General features: G+C 52.9%; 1 protein-coding gene across 1 annotated transcript in view; it reads right to left on the minus strand.

Moving 5' to 3' along the window:
• The window catches only part of LOC149329278 (uncharacterized), a 51,075-nt gene extending 34,853 nt beyond the window's left edge, over positions 1-16,222 (minus strand). Inside the window, exon 1 of the mRNA XM_089560195.1 lies at positions 13,783-16,222. Coding sequence (XP_089416321.1) covers positions 14,298-15,098 — 801 coding nt within the window. The 5' untranslated portion in view covers positions 15,099-16,222 and the 3' untranslated portion in view covers positions 13,783-14,297. The remainder of the gene's footprint in view (positions 1-13,782) is intronic.
• Between the last annotated feature and the right edge of the window lie 848 nt (positions 16,223-17,070).

Below are 17,070 nucleotides of genomic sequence, written 5' to 3' on the forward strand. Positions count from 1 at the left end.
CCGTCATCTACGATTTTCCACTGCAGGGATCGGCAGGCTCGCCAGCTTCAGAAGTAGCATTACGACAAAAGGCATGCAACCAGTCGTCAGAGAGATCTAGAAGCTGGGGATCGTGTTTGAGTCCGAGATGTAAAAACTCCTGCGGTGGTACTTAGTCCAGCAGCCCGACTGCGCTCCTACGTGGTGGAGACTGTGACTAAGGTTTTAGTCCGCAACAGGATTCATTTGATGCCTTTTGTCGACGACATTTCTGTTCCACAGTCGACAGACCTTGTGTGGAATGACAACGGCTACTCGACCTTGCCTACTCAAACACAAACAGCATCAGGGGAGTCCTAGGGCACAAACACTGAACCTCAGTGTTCAAGCACACTGTCGTCTCCGACAAGTGCACTTGACAGCAGCCCTGTTTCTACACCACCTCGAGGGTTGCACGGTCCCATCACCTCATCGTGAGGTGCTTCAGCCTTCGCCAGAAGAAGTCCTGGACGCTCTCCCCTCTTCGTCACCACCTGGGCGCACTACAAGATCCGGCCGACGTGTGAGGACACCTTGCAGACTGAACCTGTGATGCTACAAGACAGTGAGTTGTGTCGTGTGCGTGATGGGGGTGATGTAGAGGGCGCTGGTTCAGCCCTATAAATAGACACGCTGGCGACAATAAAGGGTCTTTAGCTTGCGGTCTTGAGAGCGTTCACTGCTGCGGCTCCGTCCGCTAGCATGGGTACAGGCTAGACCCAGTAGCCGGCCCAACTCTGCAACCTTGCCCCTCAGCAATCTCTACACCCTCAAGGAGATAAGCCAGCCCAAAACACTGTCCTGTCATAGAGGCAAAAAGAAAGCGAAAAGCTGCAAACTAGGGTCATCATGTCGCGGTAATAGCGCCTCATCCTGTCGCAAACAGCACAAGGCTCAGGCTGAGCACAAAGAGTCGTATGAAAGGGACGCAATGTCTCACCGCTGCAAGACTGAGAAGGAGCTTTCATCGAAGCCTAGCGAGAGCAGGAGGGAAAAGGAATTGACGCAAGAGAGAAGCAAGCACTGTGACAAGTGTCACTCTCCTCCAAGGAAGATGCAGAAGATAAGAGGAGTCATCACCATCGAAAAAGTCGCACGAGAACAGGTATCGGGACAAGAAACTGGAACCAGCCAATCCGGAGACAGCAAATATTAAGCAGCCGAGGACCAACTGCAAAATTTGCAGCTCGATTCACTCGAACAAGGTGCAACCAGAGATGAGAAATATTAAGCCTTTACCGCACACCTCAAAGAGTGGTGGTGTTGTGACTAAGGGAAGCTTTAATGACTTACGACGCAAGAAAGAAACCTTGCAGTCGCCTGCAGCCAACGGTGGCATGCCATCTGTACAGTCGCAACAACCTGATGATCGTAATGCCACCGAAAGCACACCCTCTGGCACTGCTTCCACTATTCAGGAAGAAATTCGAAATTTAAGCAGTGTGAAGGACTTGGGGGATAATCACATTCGTTTTCTGTTGGAGAATATCTCACTTGTATTGGATGAAATAACCACAGGAGAGCTTTCTGAAGGAGTGTCCACCATAACAATGGCTAGTGGCTTGAGCATGGAAATTTTCTGTGGGAGGTACGGGCTATCGATCCCCGTACCTCTCATAAGAGTCAAGTATGGCGGGCCCGCGACCGTCGGCCCCTCTGCCACCATTGCGGTGAAGCAGGTCACCTCTACAAGGCGTGCCCGTACCGCCGCTTCGGCCTGCGGGGTTTCGCACCGGACGACCCCTGCCCTATAAATGGCGAACGGCCTACTGAAATCTCAAGCTACCTTGCTGCGCAACGTTATCGTATCACGTCCGGCTACCAAGAGCGTTGTTCTACGTCCCCGACAAGCTACCGTTCCTCAAGTCAGCTATCCCCGACGCCGCCGCTCTCCCAGCCCTCGCCGGGAAAACTAATACCAGCGGCCTTCGGAGGCAGTGTCGCGGATGACAGGAAATGTGAAGATCCTCACTCCTCGTCAAGCCGATTCGACGAGATTTCGCTGGGGTCAGATAGCAACTGCATCCGACGGGCTACCTCCAACCGATACGACGACAGCTTGGGACAGGTAGCGACAGCATCCGACACACTACCTCCGATTTGTGCGTAAAGATTCATGGAGCCGATGTCACCGCGTTACTCGATACCGGTGGTGATTACTCGGTAATGAGCCATGGCCTCGCCCGCGAATTGAAGAAAGTTTTGACGCAAGCCCGAAAATTTGCAAGGCAGCGAGTCACTTGATTACCCCTGCAGGCCGACACGTGCAGAGCGCGTGTCGGCATCCGTGCTTTTGTTGTATGTCGGAGAATTCGTCGTACTTCGCGAGTGTTCGAAAGACTTGATCCTTGGAAGAGAAACGGCACTGTCATTGACTGAAAGAAGTGCGTGTGACATTCTCGACGAAACGGGCAGTGGCGCGCATTGAAAATGAGGATCCAGAACTCAACGTTCTGCGTATTGTCGATGATGACGTGAGGGTGCCAGCATGGTCTGGTGTGCTGGTTCTTGTGCGGCATGACTTGTTCCACGACTACGAGGGCATCGCGGATGTTCACCTCCCGCTGCCTCTTGAGAAGGAAATAGCCATTGCTCGAGGAGTCGTTCAACTCGATAACGGCTGTACTACGTACTGTCCTCCTGAGGAATTTTGCTAAGTAGGAACGGCACCTCGCCAAGGAAACGACTGTTGCCTTCCGTCACGGTGTTACTGCCTCGCCTCGTTTATGCACCGCCGGGGTCAACCCTGAAGAAGAGGCTACATCTTGCCATCTCCTTCAACCCGTTAAAATTAGCCCGGACTTGACGCCCGATCAAAGGAATCTTCTTTCGGCTCTTCTGACCGATTTCGCAGACAGCTTCGCCTCTGGCTCCAAGGCCGGTCTCACTCCTGTCGCCAAGCACCGCATCATCACCGATGAGACCATGCACGTTACCGGTATGCCAACGCCCGTACCGGGTTTCGCTGAAGAGATCTTCCGTCGGGAGCCAAGCGGAGCGGACGCGCTTCACATGGGCGCTGTGAACTTTCGCATTTATTTTCCCAATTACCCTTCATAGCACCCTAAATGCCTACCTCAGGCTTTCGTGAACACCCAAGGGACCTTTACGAGGACTCCTTTCTCCGTGAGTACGCTGTATTTTGCACAAGCACCTTACGAAGATCTCTGAAGCGGAGTCGCCGCACTAAGCCTAACCCCTCTCGGCGGCGCACGGCGGAGCGGCGTTCCACGTCAACGCTTCATATAGCCGACACCGCTGCCTTCCCATCCAGCCACAGCGGGTCGTGCTCGCTGTCAACGGCAACAGAGGGAATCCACGATTTTGCCGACATGGATACCCAGGACGCCATGCCCGGAATTTCTACCACCGACACACCGTAGGGGGCTTACCGCACGGGACGCAACGAGACAGGACTGAAGCCTACCCGAAGGCTACGCCATGGTTCAGGATGATCGACGCACGCAAAAAACGATTCAAACCTGTAACGGAGGCAGAAGCACACAGCCCTCCCGAAAGATCACGACCCGTACGCCCCATAAAATTACTGAGGTTGCAGCATGATGACTACACGGTGGTAATACATCTGCGTGGAGGGGTGACGCTGCATAACAACTCCGGTAGGTCACTTCTCGCTGCTTTACAATTCAAGATCAGCTGCCAATTGACCCACGAGGCCAGATTCAGGATCAAGCCAGAGCAAAACATCGCTATTCTGAGCACCCCGGATCCGGACCTCACTGAACAGATATTCAACATGCAAGCAATCAATCTAGGAGGAAATGAATATTCAATGAGCGCTTATGCAGCCTCACCAGATAACTCATGTAAAGGCATCACTACCGGCGCCTTACTAATACCATCAGAAGAGGAATTACTAAACTGCACGGAAACATATCCCCAACGGTTGGTTTATGGTTTATGGGGTTTAACGTACCAAAGCGACTAAGGCTATGAGAGACGCCGTAGTGGAGGGCTCCGGAAATTTCGACCACCTGGGGTTCTTTAACGTGCACTAAAATCGCACAGTACACGGGCCTCTAGAATTTCTCCTCCAAAGAAATTCAGCCGCCGCGGCCGGGATCGAACCCGTGTCTTTCGGGTCAGCAGCCGAGCACCATAACCGCTGAGCCACCGCGGCGGCGCATATATATCCCCAACAAATAAACATAATTCAAGCGAGGCCTTTCGGCAGAAAGGGGGCATGTCTATATACCTTTGAAGGCAAAGCAGTGCCACGGTTTGTCTACCTCAGTGGCATAGAATACAGGTGCAAACCATTCCGACCAGTGATGCAGGTTTGCGGATGCTGCCTGAAAGCAGGGCACCGTGCTGACATTTGTCCCACTCCGCAGGAGAAAAGATGCTACAATATGGGAGTACGCAATCCTCCACCAGGACATGTCGATTGCGAAAAGTACTGCATTGTCTGCGACACATCGAACCACTCCACCATCGACACGAACTGCCCGGCAAGACAGAAGAACTACACCAAAAGAGGGAAAAAGACAAGCAAAGCTGATGAAGCCGTAATCCGACGCCATCATTATGAAGACATTGCTGCACAGAGCCAAATGCAGAAGAACCAAAAGCCTGAGCAGAAGCAAAAGACGGCGCAGAAGAACAAGACTGAGCAGGAGCGCAGGACTGAGCATCGACCAAGGAATGAGCATCGGCCCAAACTGAAACAAAACCAAGCCGACCGGCCAGGAGAACAAGGATATAGCAACAGCACAACACTTCCCACGAAAGGGAATCAGAACTACGGTCCAAGCAAGACACTCACCATCCATCCAAAGAAACCTTGGAACCAAAGCACAGAGCAATGGCCACCCCTCCCACCACTGAGGAAGGAAAACCCAGTGGCCACCATGGCTGCCCAGACACTTTTGGAGCAGACCATGGAGACCGAGAGCTCAGGACCGTCGGACAACCAAGATAGGAAAAACCACACGGAAAAGCGCAGTGCAGACACCGTGAACGCCGGATATAAAACTTTACAACGAGATTTCGCACAACTTCAACCCCTTCGGAAGCCCAGTGGTACCGAGACAGACGCCACCGAGCCACGGGCCTGTACCTTGAAAGCCAGTGATTGCGCAGCCCACATCCAGGAGACCCAGGAGACGCAGTCACGCCGGAACGTTACACCCGAGAAAGAAGCCGGCCCTGCTTAAAAGGGTGAGTTGTCCGTCCAAGCAGCCTCCACTACTAACTCTTATCGAACCCCTGACCCCCACCCCCCCTTTTACACCTCAAGAGGCAGTTAAACAGTACATACGTTCCGCTGAATTTCACTCAGAAATCACTAGCATAATAAATACTATAGTTGCTGAATAACTCGGAGCGATGCAGCAACAGCTCATACTAGCCCAGGCACAGTTGATACAGTCCATGGCTGACAGGATAGAAGCTACGATTAACACACGCTTGGAAAAACATGAAGCCGGCATCAACAAGCTTTTCGAACTTGTACCGCATCAGGAATTGCCTCGCAAGCAGCGCGCAGTTCAACCTGCTGCCTGTCCTCATCCAGTATCTCCAGACCAGCAACATGGCGCAGAACAATAGCACGCGACAAGGTCGGCGGGGACGCCAGTCCACTACACCACCAGAAATAATTATATGGCAATGGAACTGTCGCAGCATACGCCGAAAACAAGCACAACTAGCCGCATATATAGAAAACTCCCCTAATCCCCCCCATGTCATCGCTCAGGAAGAGACGGAAACAAATCGCATTCATATCCGTGGTTATCACACGGCAGCCCTTACACCACGTACGGCCATCCTGACACTCGCATCCATGCCAGTGCTAGGACGCACACCGACAAACACGCCCGACAGCAAGGGCACTCAATATACCGCGATAGAGCTCAGCTCACCAGTACACACACATGGCCTCACTATTATTAACATATACAGCAATCCTAAAGATAAAGGCAGAGTTATTCCGGGCATCCGTTCCTCAAAGCTCCTTGAGGTGGGTGATTTTAATGCACGTCACACGCACTGCGGATACACCTCGGATACCCCCAAAAGTAACTTGATTTCAGTTTCAGTTCAGTTTATTACCTTAAAAGTCCCCCGTAGGGGCATTACATAAGGGCATTACATAATTCTACCGCAATGGCTGATTACAACCTTAGCCTGATCACAAACCCCACCGTACCCACTCGCACTGGCACAAGTGTCACCCACGACACCAAACCCGACCTCACATGGGCCACACGGAACATAATCGTTAAATCCCACACGGTGCTCCAAGACAGCCTAGGGAGTGACCACTTTCCAGTATCCACTATTATTGCTTATGATTCCAAGATTTTCAAACCTCGTTCGCAGCTTCTCACTGACTGGGATAAATTACGCTCCTACTTGGCAGCTAATTCTACCGAACCCCGTACTGTCACAGACTGGACAGATCGTCTGGTGGAGGCCATCCAGGCGAACAGCAAACGCGTTAAAAATACCCCTACGGCACCGCAGGTTGTTCCGCATCTGGCTCATCTATGGGAGGCCCGACAGGGACTTCTCAAGCGCTGGCGTCACCAGCGACACAGTCGTAAATTGAGACTCCGCATAGCCGCTCTCACTCCCGAGGCAGACGAATACGCGAACACGCTAGCCCGCGCAAACTGGGCAACCTTTTGTAACGACGTCAACGGTACATTAAGCACAAAACGCATGTGGTCCCTCCTACGGGCTCTCTTAGATCCAACAACCACTAAATCTCGGACACAAGTAAACACACAACCTCTAATATAACTAGAACTCCAAAAGGGCACCGACGTAGTTGGCCAACTACGGGACACTTATATACCCACATCTCTTCAGTCGGCAGATAAACCCAATCTACCTCCACCCAACCTAGAACTTGATGCCGACATCACCTTAAACGAAGTCCGCCGAGCACTCTTTAGTATTCGCCGCTCTACGGCGCCGGAGCCGGATGGCATAGCGTACAAGGCACTACTCAATCTGGACGAAGTCTCCCTCCAGGAACTCACGGAGCTCTTTAATAACCACTGGCAAGCTGGAACGCTCCCATCAGCCCGGACCCATGCCAGCATGCGATTTATACCCAAACCGGGCAAACCCCTCACTCTTCAAAATTTGCGCCCCATCTCCTTAACAAGCTGTGTCGGCAAGCTCTTCGGGCATGTCATTCTCAATCGCCTGCAACCGTTCCTAGAAACAAGAGGCTTTCTCTCAAATGTTCAATTCGGCTTCCGCCAAAACATCTCGGCGCAAGACGTACTTCTCGCACTTAAAGAGTCCCTCTTTTGCACTAAGCGCCGTACAGCCGCTACGCGAGCCATACTGGCCCTGGATATTCATAAGGCTTTCGACACAGTAAGCCATGACCATACCCTCAAGGATATTAGCCACCACGGGATGCGGCAACCGCATATGGCAATATATTCGGGCCTTCCTTCAGGGACGCACGGCAGACCTCCACCTTGGGGACATTGCCTCCCAGCCTTTCCCCCTGCCTAACCGGTGAACCCTACAAGGGGCGGTTCTATCACCTTTACTCTTTAACATTGTGTTAGCGCCCCTGGCAAAGGCCCTTGCTGCTATCCCAGGGATCCACACAGCCATATACGCAGATGATATAACCCTCTGGACAACGGAAGGATCCCTTGGAACAGCCCAGCATATCCTGCAATCTGCCATAGATATCACCACCACTCATTTAGCAAACACAGGCCTCCGTTTCTCTCCAAATAAATCGGAACCCCTGCAGGTGAATCCCCTCCCCCAGTGACCCCCTGATTGAGCTGCATATGTACGGGAATCCAGTGCCCATTGTGCCTCAGGTGAATATTCTCGGCCTTCTCATTAACAACACACTCGATGCAACCGCCACCCTTCAGCTCTTGCATAGACAGACCAAACAGGTCGCTGCACTTATCAGGTGGGTGGCAGCACGCAATCATGGGCTCTCTGAGCGCTAGACCCTTAATATGACAAATGCACTAATCATTAGCCGCATTACATACCACCTTCCATACCACATACTCACTCAGCGGCAAAGACAACAGGCAGACATCCTAATACGCACGGCTGTCACCTGCGCCCTACGTCTCCCACGGACGGTTAGCACGAAACGCGTCCTGGCCACTGGTACCCACAATACAGTGATCGAATTAATAGAGGCTCAACGCACCAACCAATTAGTCCGCCTGAGTCGCACGGAAACAGGACAATGCCTACTGCGATAGCTACGTCTCAATCCACCAATTCCCACCGCAGCAAGCCCTACACCTTACATGATTTGTCTGCGCACGCCGGATCACATATATCAGAAGCACCTACCGCGCAATATGAGTGCTAGTCTCCATTACGGTGGGCGACAGCCACGAGCGAGCTATTACACCAAAACATACAGCAACCGCTCCTATATCTTTTGTGTCGACGCGGCACAAAATTCTAAAGCAGGATATTTCACGGCAGTCCCGTCTATGAAGAAAGCACAGTGGGGGCCGCCGCCACCATATGAACTAATTGGCCTGCAGAGGCGGAAGGAGCCGTCATCGCACTTGTTCTGGCCCACTCCGCCATTGACCGAAACATAACCGAAATTTGCACAGATTCCCAGGCCGCGTACCGCCACTACCTAAAGCGCGTGGCCACGCTGGCAACGCACCGTATTCTTACCACGGCCACCTATCTCGACCGAACGGTCACTCTGTCGTGGGTCCCTGGGCATGCCTCGAACTCCGGTAATGAGCGAGTTTATGCGCTGGCCCGAGAACTCTCTCCCCGGACCCCGGATGATCAGGCACGCAACCCTGCACAAGAAGCCCCATCGGTCCTCTCTTCACATCACCAAATCACCACATTTTACAAATTCAGCCGCATGACACTGCCACCACCCCACAGTACCTTGTGGCCCTTATCCAGCGCCACATGGCGACAATTACAGACAGGCTGCTTTATTTAACCCCACCGTCTCCCATGCTTTCACCCCACCTTTCCTCCTGGTTGTAACGCCTGTGGCGTGCCCAGATCCACACTTTTCCACTACCTTTGGGAATGTCCTACCACAAAGACAGTATCCCCATCCCCAATCCCACTCATTCTTCCTGGGAGGCTGCTTTACGGACCGCTCACCCGCCGGCAAAAATGGCTGGTGGATCGGGCTTTACGTGAAGCACAAGCCCGTGGACTCCTGGAACAGTAGGGGACCACCGTGGAAATTCTTTTTGTGTAATAAAGTTGTTTCCATCTCCAAAGGAACGTGAAGCGATTAAAACGGAAGTGGGTGAGATGCTTGCGGACGACGTAATGCAGCCTTCGACGAGCCCATGGGCGTTGCCAGTAGTCCTTGTCAAAAAGAAAGATAGCACCATGAGATTCTGTGTCGATCACCGGAAACTAAATAACGCGACCAAAAAGGACGCCTATCCCCTCCCCAGGATTGATGATGCTCTCGACCGTCTACGCGACGCCAGATACTTTTCCTCATTAGATCTCAAAGGCGGATACTGACAAACCGAGGTGGATCAGAGAGACCGAGAGAAGACTGCATTTGTGATGCCCGACGGCCTATACGATTTTAAGGTGCTTCCGTTTTGGTTTTTGCTCTGCGCCGGCCACGTTCCAACTTATGATGGACACGGTTTTATCAGGTCTGAAGTAGCAGTCGTGCTTAGTGTACTTATATGATGTCGTTGTTTTCTCGCCTACTTGCGAGCAACACCTGGACCGGTTGCGCATTGTGCTTCGAGCACTCAAAGGCGCACAATTAACGGTCAAGCTGCAGAAATGCCATTTCGCTTTCAAGGAACTTTGCTTTCTCTGCCATGTTGTCAATGCACAGGGAGCTCTCCTTGATCCCGACAAGACAACCGCGGTATCAAGTTTTCCACGTCCAAGCGACAAAAAGGCACTTCGGTGATTTCTGGGTCTTTGTTTTTACTACCGACGCTTCGTCCAAGATTTCTCCAAGATAGCTGAACCTTTGACAGCAATAACCAGAGAAGACACACCCTTCCTGTGGGGAGGCGAACAAGAACAAGCTTTCCAGGAGCTCCGAAGCCGCCTCTACAGTCCTCCCATACTCGCCCATTTCGAAGAAAACGCAGCAACCGACGTCCACACTGATGCCAGAACGTTGTCTTTTGGGCTGTACTTATCCAGTGGCAAGATGGAGTAGAACGGGTTATCGCTTACGCGAGCTGAATGCTATCACGATCGGAGGCGAACTATTCATCGACGGAGAAGGAGTGTCTTGCGGTAATCTGAGCCATAAGCAAGTTCCGTCCATATCTGTATGGACGACCCTTCCGTATTTTCAGCGACCGTCATTCGTTGTGCTGGTTGGCAAGCCTTAAAGACACGTCTGGACACTTGGCTCGATGGAGCCTTCGTTTTCAAGAGTATCACGTTACCGTTGTTTATAAGTCGGGACATAAACACCAAGATAAAGATTAATTGTCACGCGCGCCCTTGGAGTCCACTGCAGAGGAAAATGCCGAAGATTTTCCCTTTATTGTCGCCGCTACTCAATCCCATATGGCTGACCTTCAACGCAAGGACCCGGAGCTGGCTCCGCTCATCGAATATCTAGAAGGCCACCGTGGTCGGGTACCGCCTGTTTTTCGCCGTGGCTTGCAGTGATACACTTTACGAAGTGGGGTTCTGTACAAGCGCAGTTTTGAAAGATCACAAGAGACATTCCTACTTGTGGTACCTATGGACCTGCGGCCTGACATCTTGAGCGCTTCTCACGGCGAACCGTCCGCCCGCCACTTGGGAGTTAGTCGCACGCTTGCCAAAATTCGGGCGAAGTATTATTGACCGAAATTATTTCCTTCAGTACGAACTTACGTTAAAACCTGGCGTGACTGTCAACGCCGAAAATCTCACCCCATGAAACCAACCGGATTTCTTCAACCTATTGCTCCACCGAAAACTCCTTTTCAGCAAGTGCGAATGGATCTTCTTGACCCTTTTCCAAAGTCAACTAATGGAAAGCATTGGACTGTTGTCGCCACGGATTACCTGACCAGGTATTCTGAGACCGCGTCGCTCACAAGTGGAACTGCCGCCGAAGTCGCAGCATTTCTTGTCCACGAGATCGTATTGCGTCATGGCGCCGCGTCTATTATTATTACCGACCGGGGGGCAGCTTTTACGCCCCGCCTGACTAAGGCTCTGCTGAATCTTAGACACACTAGCCATAGACGGGCCACGGCGTACCACCCGCAGACTAACGGCCAGGTGGAACGGCTAAACAGAACTCTGGCCGACATGTTGTCCATGTACGTGGGTATATAGCATAAGACCTGGGATCAGATTCTCCCATACCTCACGTTCGGATACAATACGGCACTTGAAGAGACGGCGCGGCTTACTCCCTTGGAGCTTGTCTTCGGCCGCCGAGTGACCACTCCCCTAGATACGATGTTGCTCGTGTACCCCGACTGCGAACGTGAGCTTGATCTAGACGTTGCTAGTTTTGCTCAGCGTGCAGAAGAAGCGCGGCAGCTGGCAAGACAGCTCACATACCTACAACAACAACTAGAAGCTGACCGCTACAATCTGGGACGGCGCTTCGTTTCCTAGGAGCCTGGAGACTGTGTCTGGATTTGGACACCCGTTTGGACTGTCTGAAAAATTACTGCGCCGGTACTTTGGACCATACCGTGTCCCCCACCGCATCAGTGACTTTACTTACGAAGTTGAGTCCGCCACCCAAGACCCCTCAAGCCGCAGATGACGCAAGCTTACTGACGTTGTACAAGTCGTCTGAATGAAACCCTACCACGGCCGCCCTGTTGACTGATCTCGAGACTGATGGTGCCCCGTTTTGTGTTGCGGTCCTCCTGTACCAACCTAGTACACTATCTGTCAGCTCATAGCTCCCTAGTATGCTCCCGTCAGGCAGCATCGAGGCGATGCTGCAAACAAGGGGGGCAATGACACACGCCTTCCTTAGAAGATGACGAAGAACGACAGGGGCGATTGGGCAAAGACGAACTAAAACTGCTCCATCTCATGCTGACCTGACTGGTAGCTGGTGCTCCTCCCTGCAAGAGAGACTTTTTGTAACGTTTCGTTACAAATCTGGTTCAGGCAGTGCAGGGTACACTTCCAGTGCTGCATAACTGACCTCTTTCTACGGAGCTTACTTCGGTACATCAGCGCCTCGGCCGCCGCCTACGTGGAGAGCCCCCGGTGTTCGGACCCCTTCCGGCCTCTACCACGACTACGCAGCCTCGGACCCCTGTAGCACCTGCGGCAATAACACTTGAGAGCAGCCTTCCCGGTCATCAGCCGCAAACCTGAAGCATCTATCGGCAGCTGTTCATTATTGCAGTCCAGTTGGAATTGCTTAGGTAGGCTTCGCCCGTTCAAAGAGAGAGCAAGTTCAAAACACTGTTGTCTCATAGAGGCAAAAAGAAAGCGATGAGCCGCAAATTAGGGTCATCATGTCGCGGTAATAGCTCCTGATCCTGTCGCAAACAGCACAAGGCTCAGGCCGAGCACAAAGAGTCGTATGAAAGGGACGCAATGTCTCACCGTTGCAGGACGGACAAGGAGCTCTCATCGAAGCCTAGCGAGAGCAGGAGGAAAAAGGAATTGACGCAAGAGGGAAGCAAGCACTGCGACAAGTGTCACTCTCCCCCAAGCAATGTGCAAAAGATAGAGGACTCATCACCATCGAAAAAGTCTCACGAGCACAGGTATCGGGACAAGAAACTGGAACCAGCCAATCCGGAGACGGCAAATATTAAGCAGCCGTGGACCGACTGCAAAATTTGCAGCTCGAATCACCCGAACAAGGAACATCCAGAGACGATAAATATTAAGCCTTTACCGCACACCTCATAGTATGGTGGTGTTGTGAAGAGGGGAAGCTTTTATGATTTCCGAGGGAAGAAACGTTGCAGTCGCCTGTCCACGATGGCACGCCATCTGTACAGTCGCAACAACCTGATGATCGGAATGCCACAGAAAGCACACCCTCTGGCACAGCTTCCACTATTCAGGAGGAAATTCGAAATATCAGCAGTGTGAAGGACTTGGAGGATAATCATATTAGTTTCCTGGTGGAGAATATCTAACTTTTATTGGATGAAATCGCCAAAGGAGAGCTGTGTGAAGGACTGTCCATGGACACCTTAACAACGGGCCATGGCTTGAGCACGGGAAATTTTTGTCGGAGGTACGGGGTATCTATAGCCGTACCCCTCATAACATTCAAGTACGGCGGGCCCATACTTGAATGCTAATTATTTATTGCAGTGCTAAATAGCCAATTTTTTCGGGAAGCTTACCCACATGATTTAGTTGTTATAAGATGCATCTGGCATTTGTTGTTTCCAGAATGTTGGCATAAAAAGTACTGAACGAATAACGTTTTCGGTTGTGTTTTTGTAGTTCGCGCTCTTTTTAAGTGCCAAATGGCTCCTTTTTGGCTACTATTGATTGTTTTCTGGTTAGCTACTTTTTGGCTACTTTCCTCGTTTCTGTGGCTACTTTTATTTTTTTTGGACCTGGCAACCCTGGTCACGAGGGCAGGCGAGATCTGCGCGTCGCTCTCCATTGCGTCCGAGTTCGGCGGGCTCGGAACGGCGGACGCCAGTGTGGACTCTACATTTTGAATTTTGTTGAGCAAAAGCTCATTCTGTGCCCGGAGCACGTCTGCTTTTTGTATTTCGGTATTTCGCGTCGAGCGCGGAGATGGTAACAAGGGCGGGGGGGGGGGGGGGGGGAGGAGGAGGAGGTGATCTAAGCCCAGCTGCTCACCGGTTGTTTGCCGTGGTGAGGCGCTGATGTCCGGGCGCCGGCAGTGCCATTTGTCTTGAGGGCCGGGAAGTGGCCAGTGTCCCTGCCGCTGGACGGTGGAGGCGCCGTCTTCTTCCCGGGCGCTGACTTCACCGGCGATGGAGAAGCCGACGACGCTTTCTGGTCGGCGCCGTGAGCACCACGCGGCGTTCCGCCACTGTCACCTGAATTTGGGTGACTTGGCGGCTTGCCAGGTCGCGGGTTTCCAGGGAGCTCTGAGCGTTTACCCTTGTGGCCGGGCACCTTGAGCTGCCGGAATTTACCCGTGCAGTCTCGGGAGTTGGTAGAGTTGGCTTGCCCACATACTGCATAGGACGGAGTGCATTGATGAGGTGTCTCGACCCCGTCGACGGTTGGCACCGTTTGGCCACAGAGACCGCACTTTTCATCCGGGCAGGGGCATGTGTCCGCCCGCTGGCCCACAGTGCCACACTGCACGCTGGCCGGGATGGTTTTCTTGTACACACGGAAAAGGGTCACCTCAGAGTTATAATGCACGCATCACGCACCACTTTTCCCACGAAGGTGAGCGCCGCGACGTCTGATTTTCCAAGCTTGCGGATATCGGCAAGCTCTCCAGCACGCCACTGGATCTTGTTTTGAAGCGACTCACTGGTTTCGTGCTTGGCCACGGTGATAACGCCGCGGCACACGTCGCCAGTGAGTTTCAGCTGCCCGTACATGGAGAGCCGGCCCTTCGATGTTAGTTCAAATTCCCGCAGAAGTTTGTCCGCGATGTGCGGCTCTCGGGTTCTTGCGACGATCAGGCTTTGCTCGCATGTGATGAGCATCCTGAGGGATGCTGCGCCCTTGGCGCCCAGGTAAGCCGCGAACGCTGCTCCCAGCTCGCCATGTTGGTACACATCCCTGGGAGCGGCGGTCACCTGGGGCTTCAGGATGATGACGATGTCTTCTGGATGAAGACGCGGAAGTGGCTTTGGTTTCCAAGAGGGTCCGGTCTTAGATTGGGGCCGGCCATGAAGCGCTGCAGCGCGCGCAGCAGCGTTCTGCCGCATTGAGCGTCCTGCCGATGTGGCGTCCGTTTTCTTGTCATTAGCGTTCCGCTTGCGGGAGCGCCGTTTGACGAGCTTGAAAAGCTTCATGTTTTCAATGGGCGCAGAATCCGGATCATCAGGCGTTGGAGTTGCAAGAACCTCGGACCAGGCCATGATCTCCGGGTCGTTGCCTTGTTGTAGTGCATTTTCAGAAGCCATCTTGCCGCGGGTGGGCGCCTCACTCACGCCGGGCGCCGGCGTAGGCGTCAGGCCTAGCACCATTGCCACGATATACAAGTAAGGATCGGCCCTAAAAGGTCTAAATGTAGGCCCACCTGGGTGCGAGTGGTATCCTTAGGTAGCTGTCAGGTTAATAAAGACAGACGCAGCTGTGTTCAAGGGGTTCCGGCTGAAGTTCCGTGGCTCGAGCCAAAAGTTGGCGGAGCCGATGCGCTGTACGTGCTCTGGCTCCGCGCGCTCACAGCGCTCCACCCCGGTGGGTTGGCTGCCTCCGCAAGTGAGGCAGCACAGAGAGCGCTGATCTTCCGCTGGACCGCCGTCAGGAGCAGCAGCAACCTGAGCCCCGCAGCGTTCACAGCGCCCAGGCTGCGGCCGCAGGCAGGCGTCGTCCCGATGCCCCACCGTGCCACAGCGTGGGCAGGCAGGGATAGAAGCGGACGGGGAGACGCTCGTAACTATAGAGCACGGTCTGCGGCACCTTGTCAACACAAAGGTGATCACAGCAGTATGTGTTTTTCCCAGTTTCCGCACAGATATCACGTTGGGGTCCTCGCTCAGTTTCTTCCTCGCGCTTTCAGACGTCTCGTCCGGGGAGGCGGTAACGACACCCTTGCAGAAGCCTCCAGAGAGCTTAGGGTGGCCCCGAAATAGTATCTTGAGGCCTCCTACCGGCAGCATGACGTCCCGGAGCAACGTCTCCGCAGTATCGAGAGATTGCAGAGCGCACACACGAAGGTTTTGGTCCCACACGGGTCATACAGCAAGTCCCACACTTGCCGCGTCCCCAAGGATGCTGCGAACGGCAGCGCCGGCTTCACCAGGACCTAAGGTACCGTTGAGGTCGATGGTGTCGCGTGGCTTGAGCACCACGATAATTTCTTCTTTGCCGATGCGGGGCGTGTACTGTGGCCTCCATCGCGGCTATTTGGCTTGTTGCCCAGCAGGGCGATGCACGTTCCCGCCCTGTATGTAGTACGTACAGTACGTAGTACATGCGCAGAGCGTCCCGCCACCCGTTACTGGCTGGCGTTCGCGTTGGCGTCGCTGCAGGCCTTCGTCTTCTTTCGTCCGCGCCATACGCGCACCATGGCTTGAAGATGTTAAGGCAATAGCCTTTAATGCCTCATACTGTCGTGACGGAGGAATGTTAGCAAATGTGTCCGCGTTTCGGAGTCACTATTTAAAAAAATTCAGGGGGCACTTTGGCTCTCTAAAGTGTTGCAAGGCGAAAGCGTTTCCTGGCGCACTGTTTGTTTTTATTTAGTTTTTTATTTTTTATAGTTTATTTTTATTTTTGCTCCTTTTCTTATCTTTATTGTTTTTATTTTTATTTCCATATCTTATTTTTATTTTGTTTTCGTTAATTTTCTTATTTTTATTCTTTATTTTCCCTTTTCTTGACATTATTTCTTTGTATTTTACTCATGAAACCCATGCACTCAATAGATGCACCTTTATACATGCTCGAGCCTTGAGACTTCGTGTCGGAGTGGTAGCGTCACCGCTTCAAATGCCAACGGCCCTGGTTCGATTCCCACCCTCGTCGCAGTTACTTTCGCTGCCACCTCAGCCCGTGCCGTGCCGCGGCCGCATAGCCACGCTCGACCTTTCGCGCGACCTCGCTGCGTGACGTCATACCATCTGTGTAAAAACGGGGCCCCATCTCACGCCGTCGCCTTGCGCGGCGCATAGCCACGGCCTGACTCCCGCTTCTAACCAGGGGCGCTGCGCGCTGTGTGACGTCATACCATCTGTGTAAAAACGGGGCCCCTTCTCACGCCGTTGCCTTGCGCGGCGCATAGCCACGGCCGCGGCCTGACTGCGCTCTTCTCGTCAAGCCCATGAGATGCCACCTCCAGCCTATACGCTTCGGCAGGTTGCAAAGAGAAAGCATCAGCGAGCTACGGAGACAAAAGAAGAACGAGGAGGAGGAGGAGGAGAAAAGCATTTATTTAGTAATGTACAGAGAGGTGCTCGGGGAGAGGCCCCTAGTGGGTCTCACCCCTTACAATAA

This window comes from Amblyomma mixtum, chromosome 9 (genome assembly GCF_055824585.1).
Source record: "Amblyomma mixtum isolate Tamu chromosome 9, ASM5582458v1, whole genome shotgun sequence".
Taxonomy (NCBI): Eukaryota; Metazoa; Arthropoda; class Arachnida; order Ixodida; family Ixodidae; genus Amblyomma; species Amblyomma mixtum.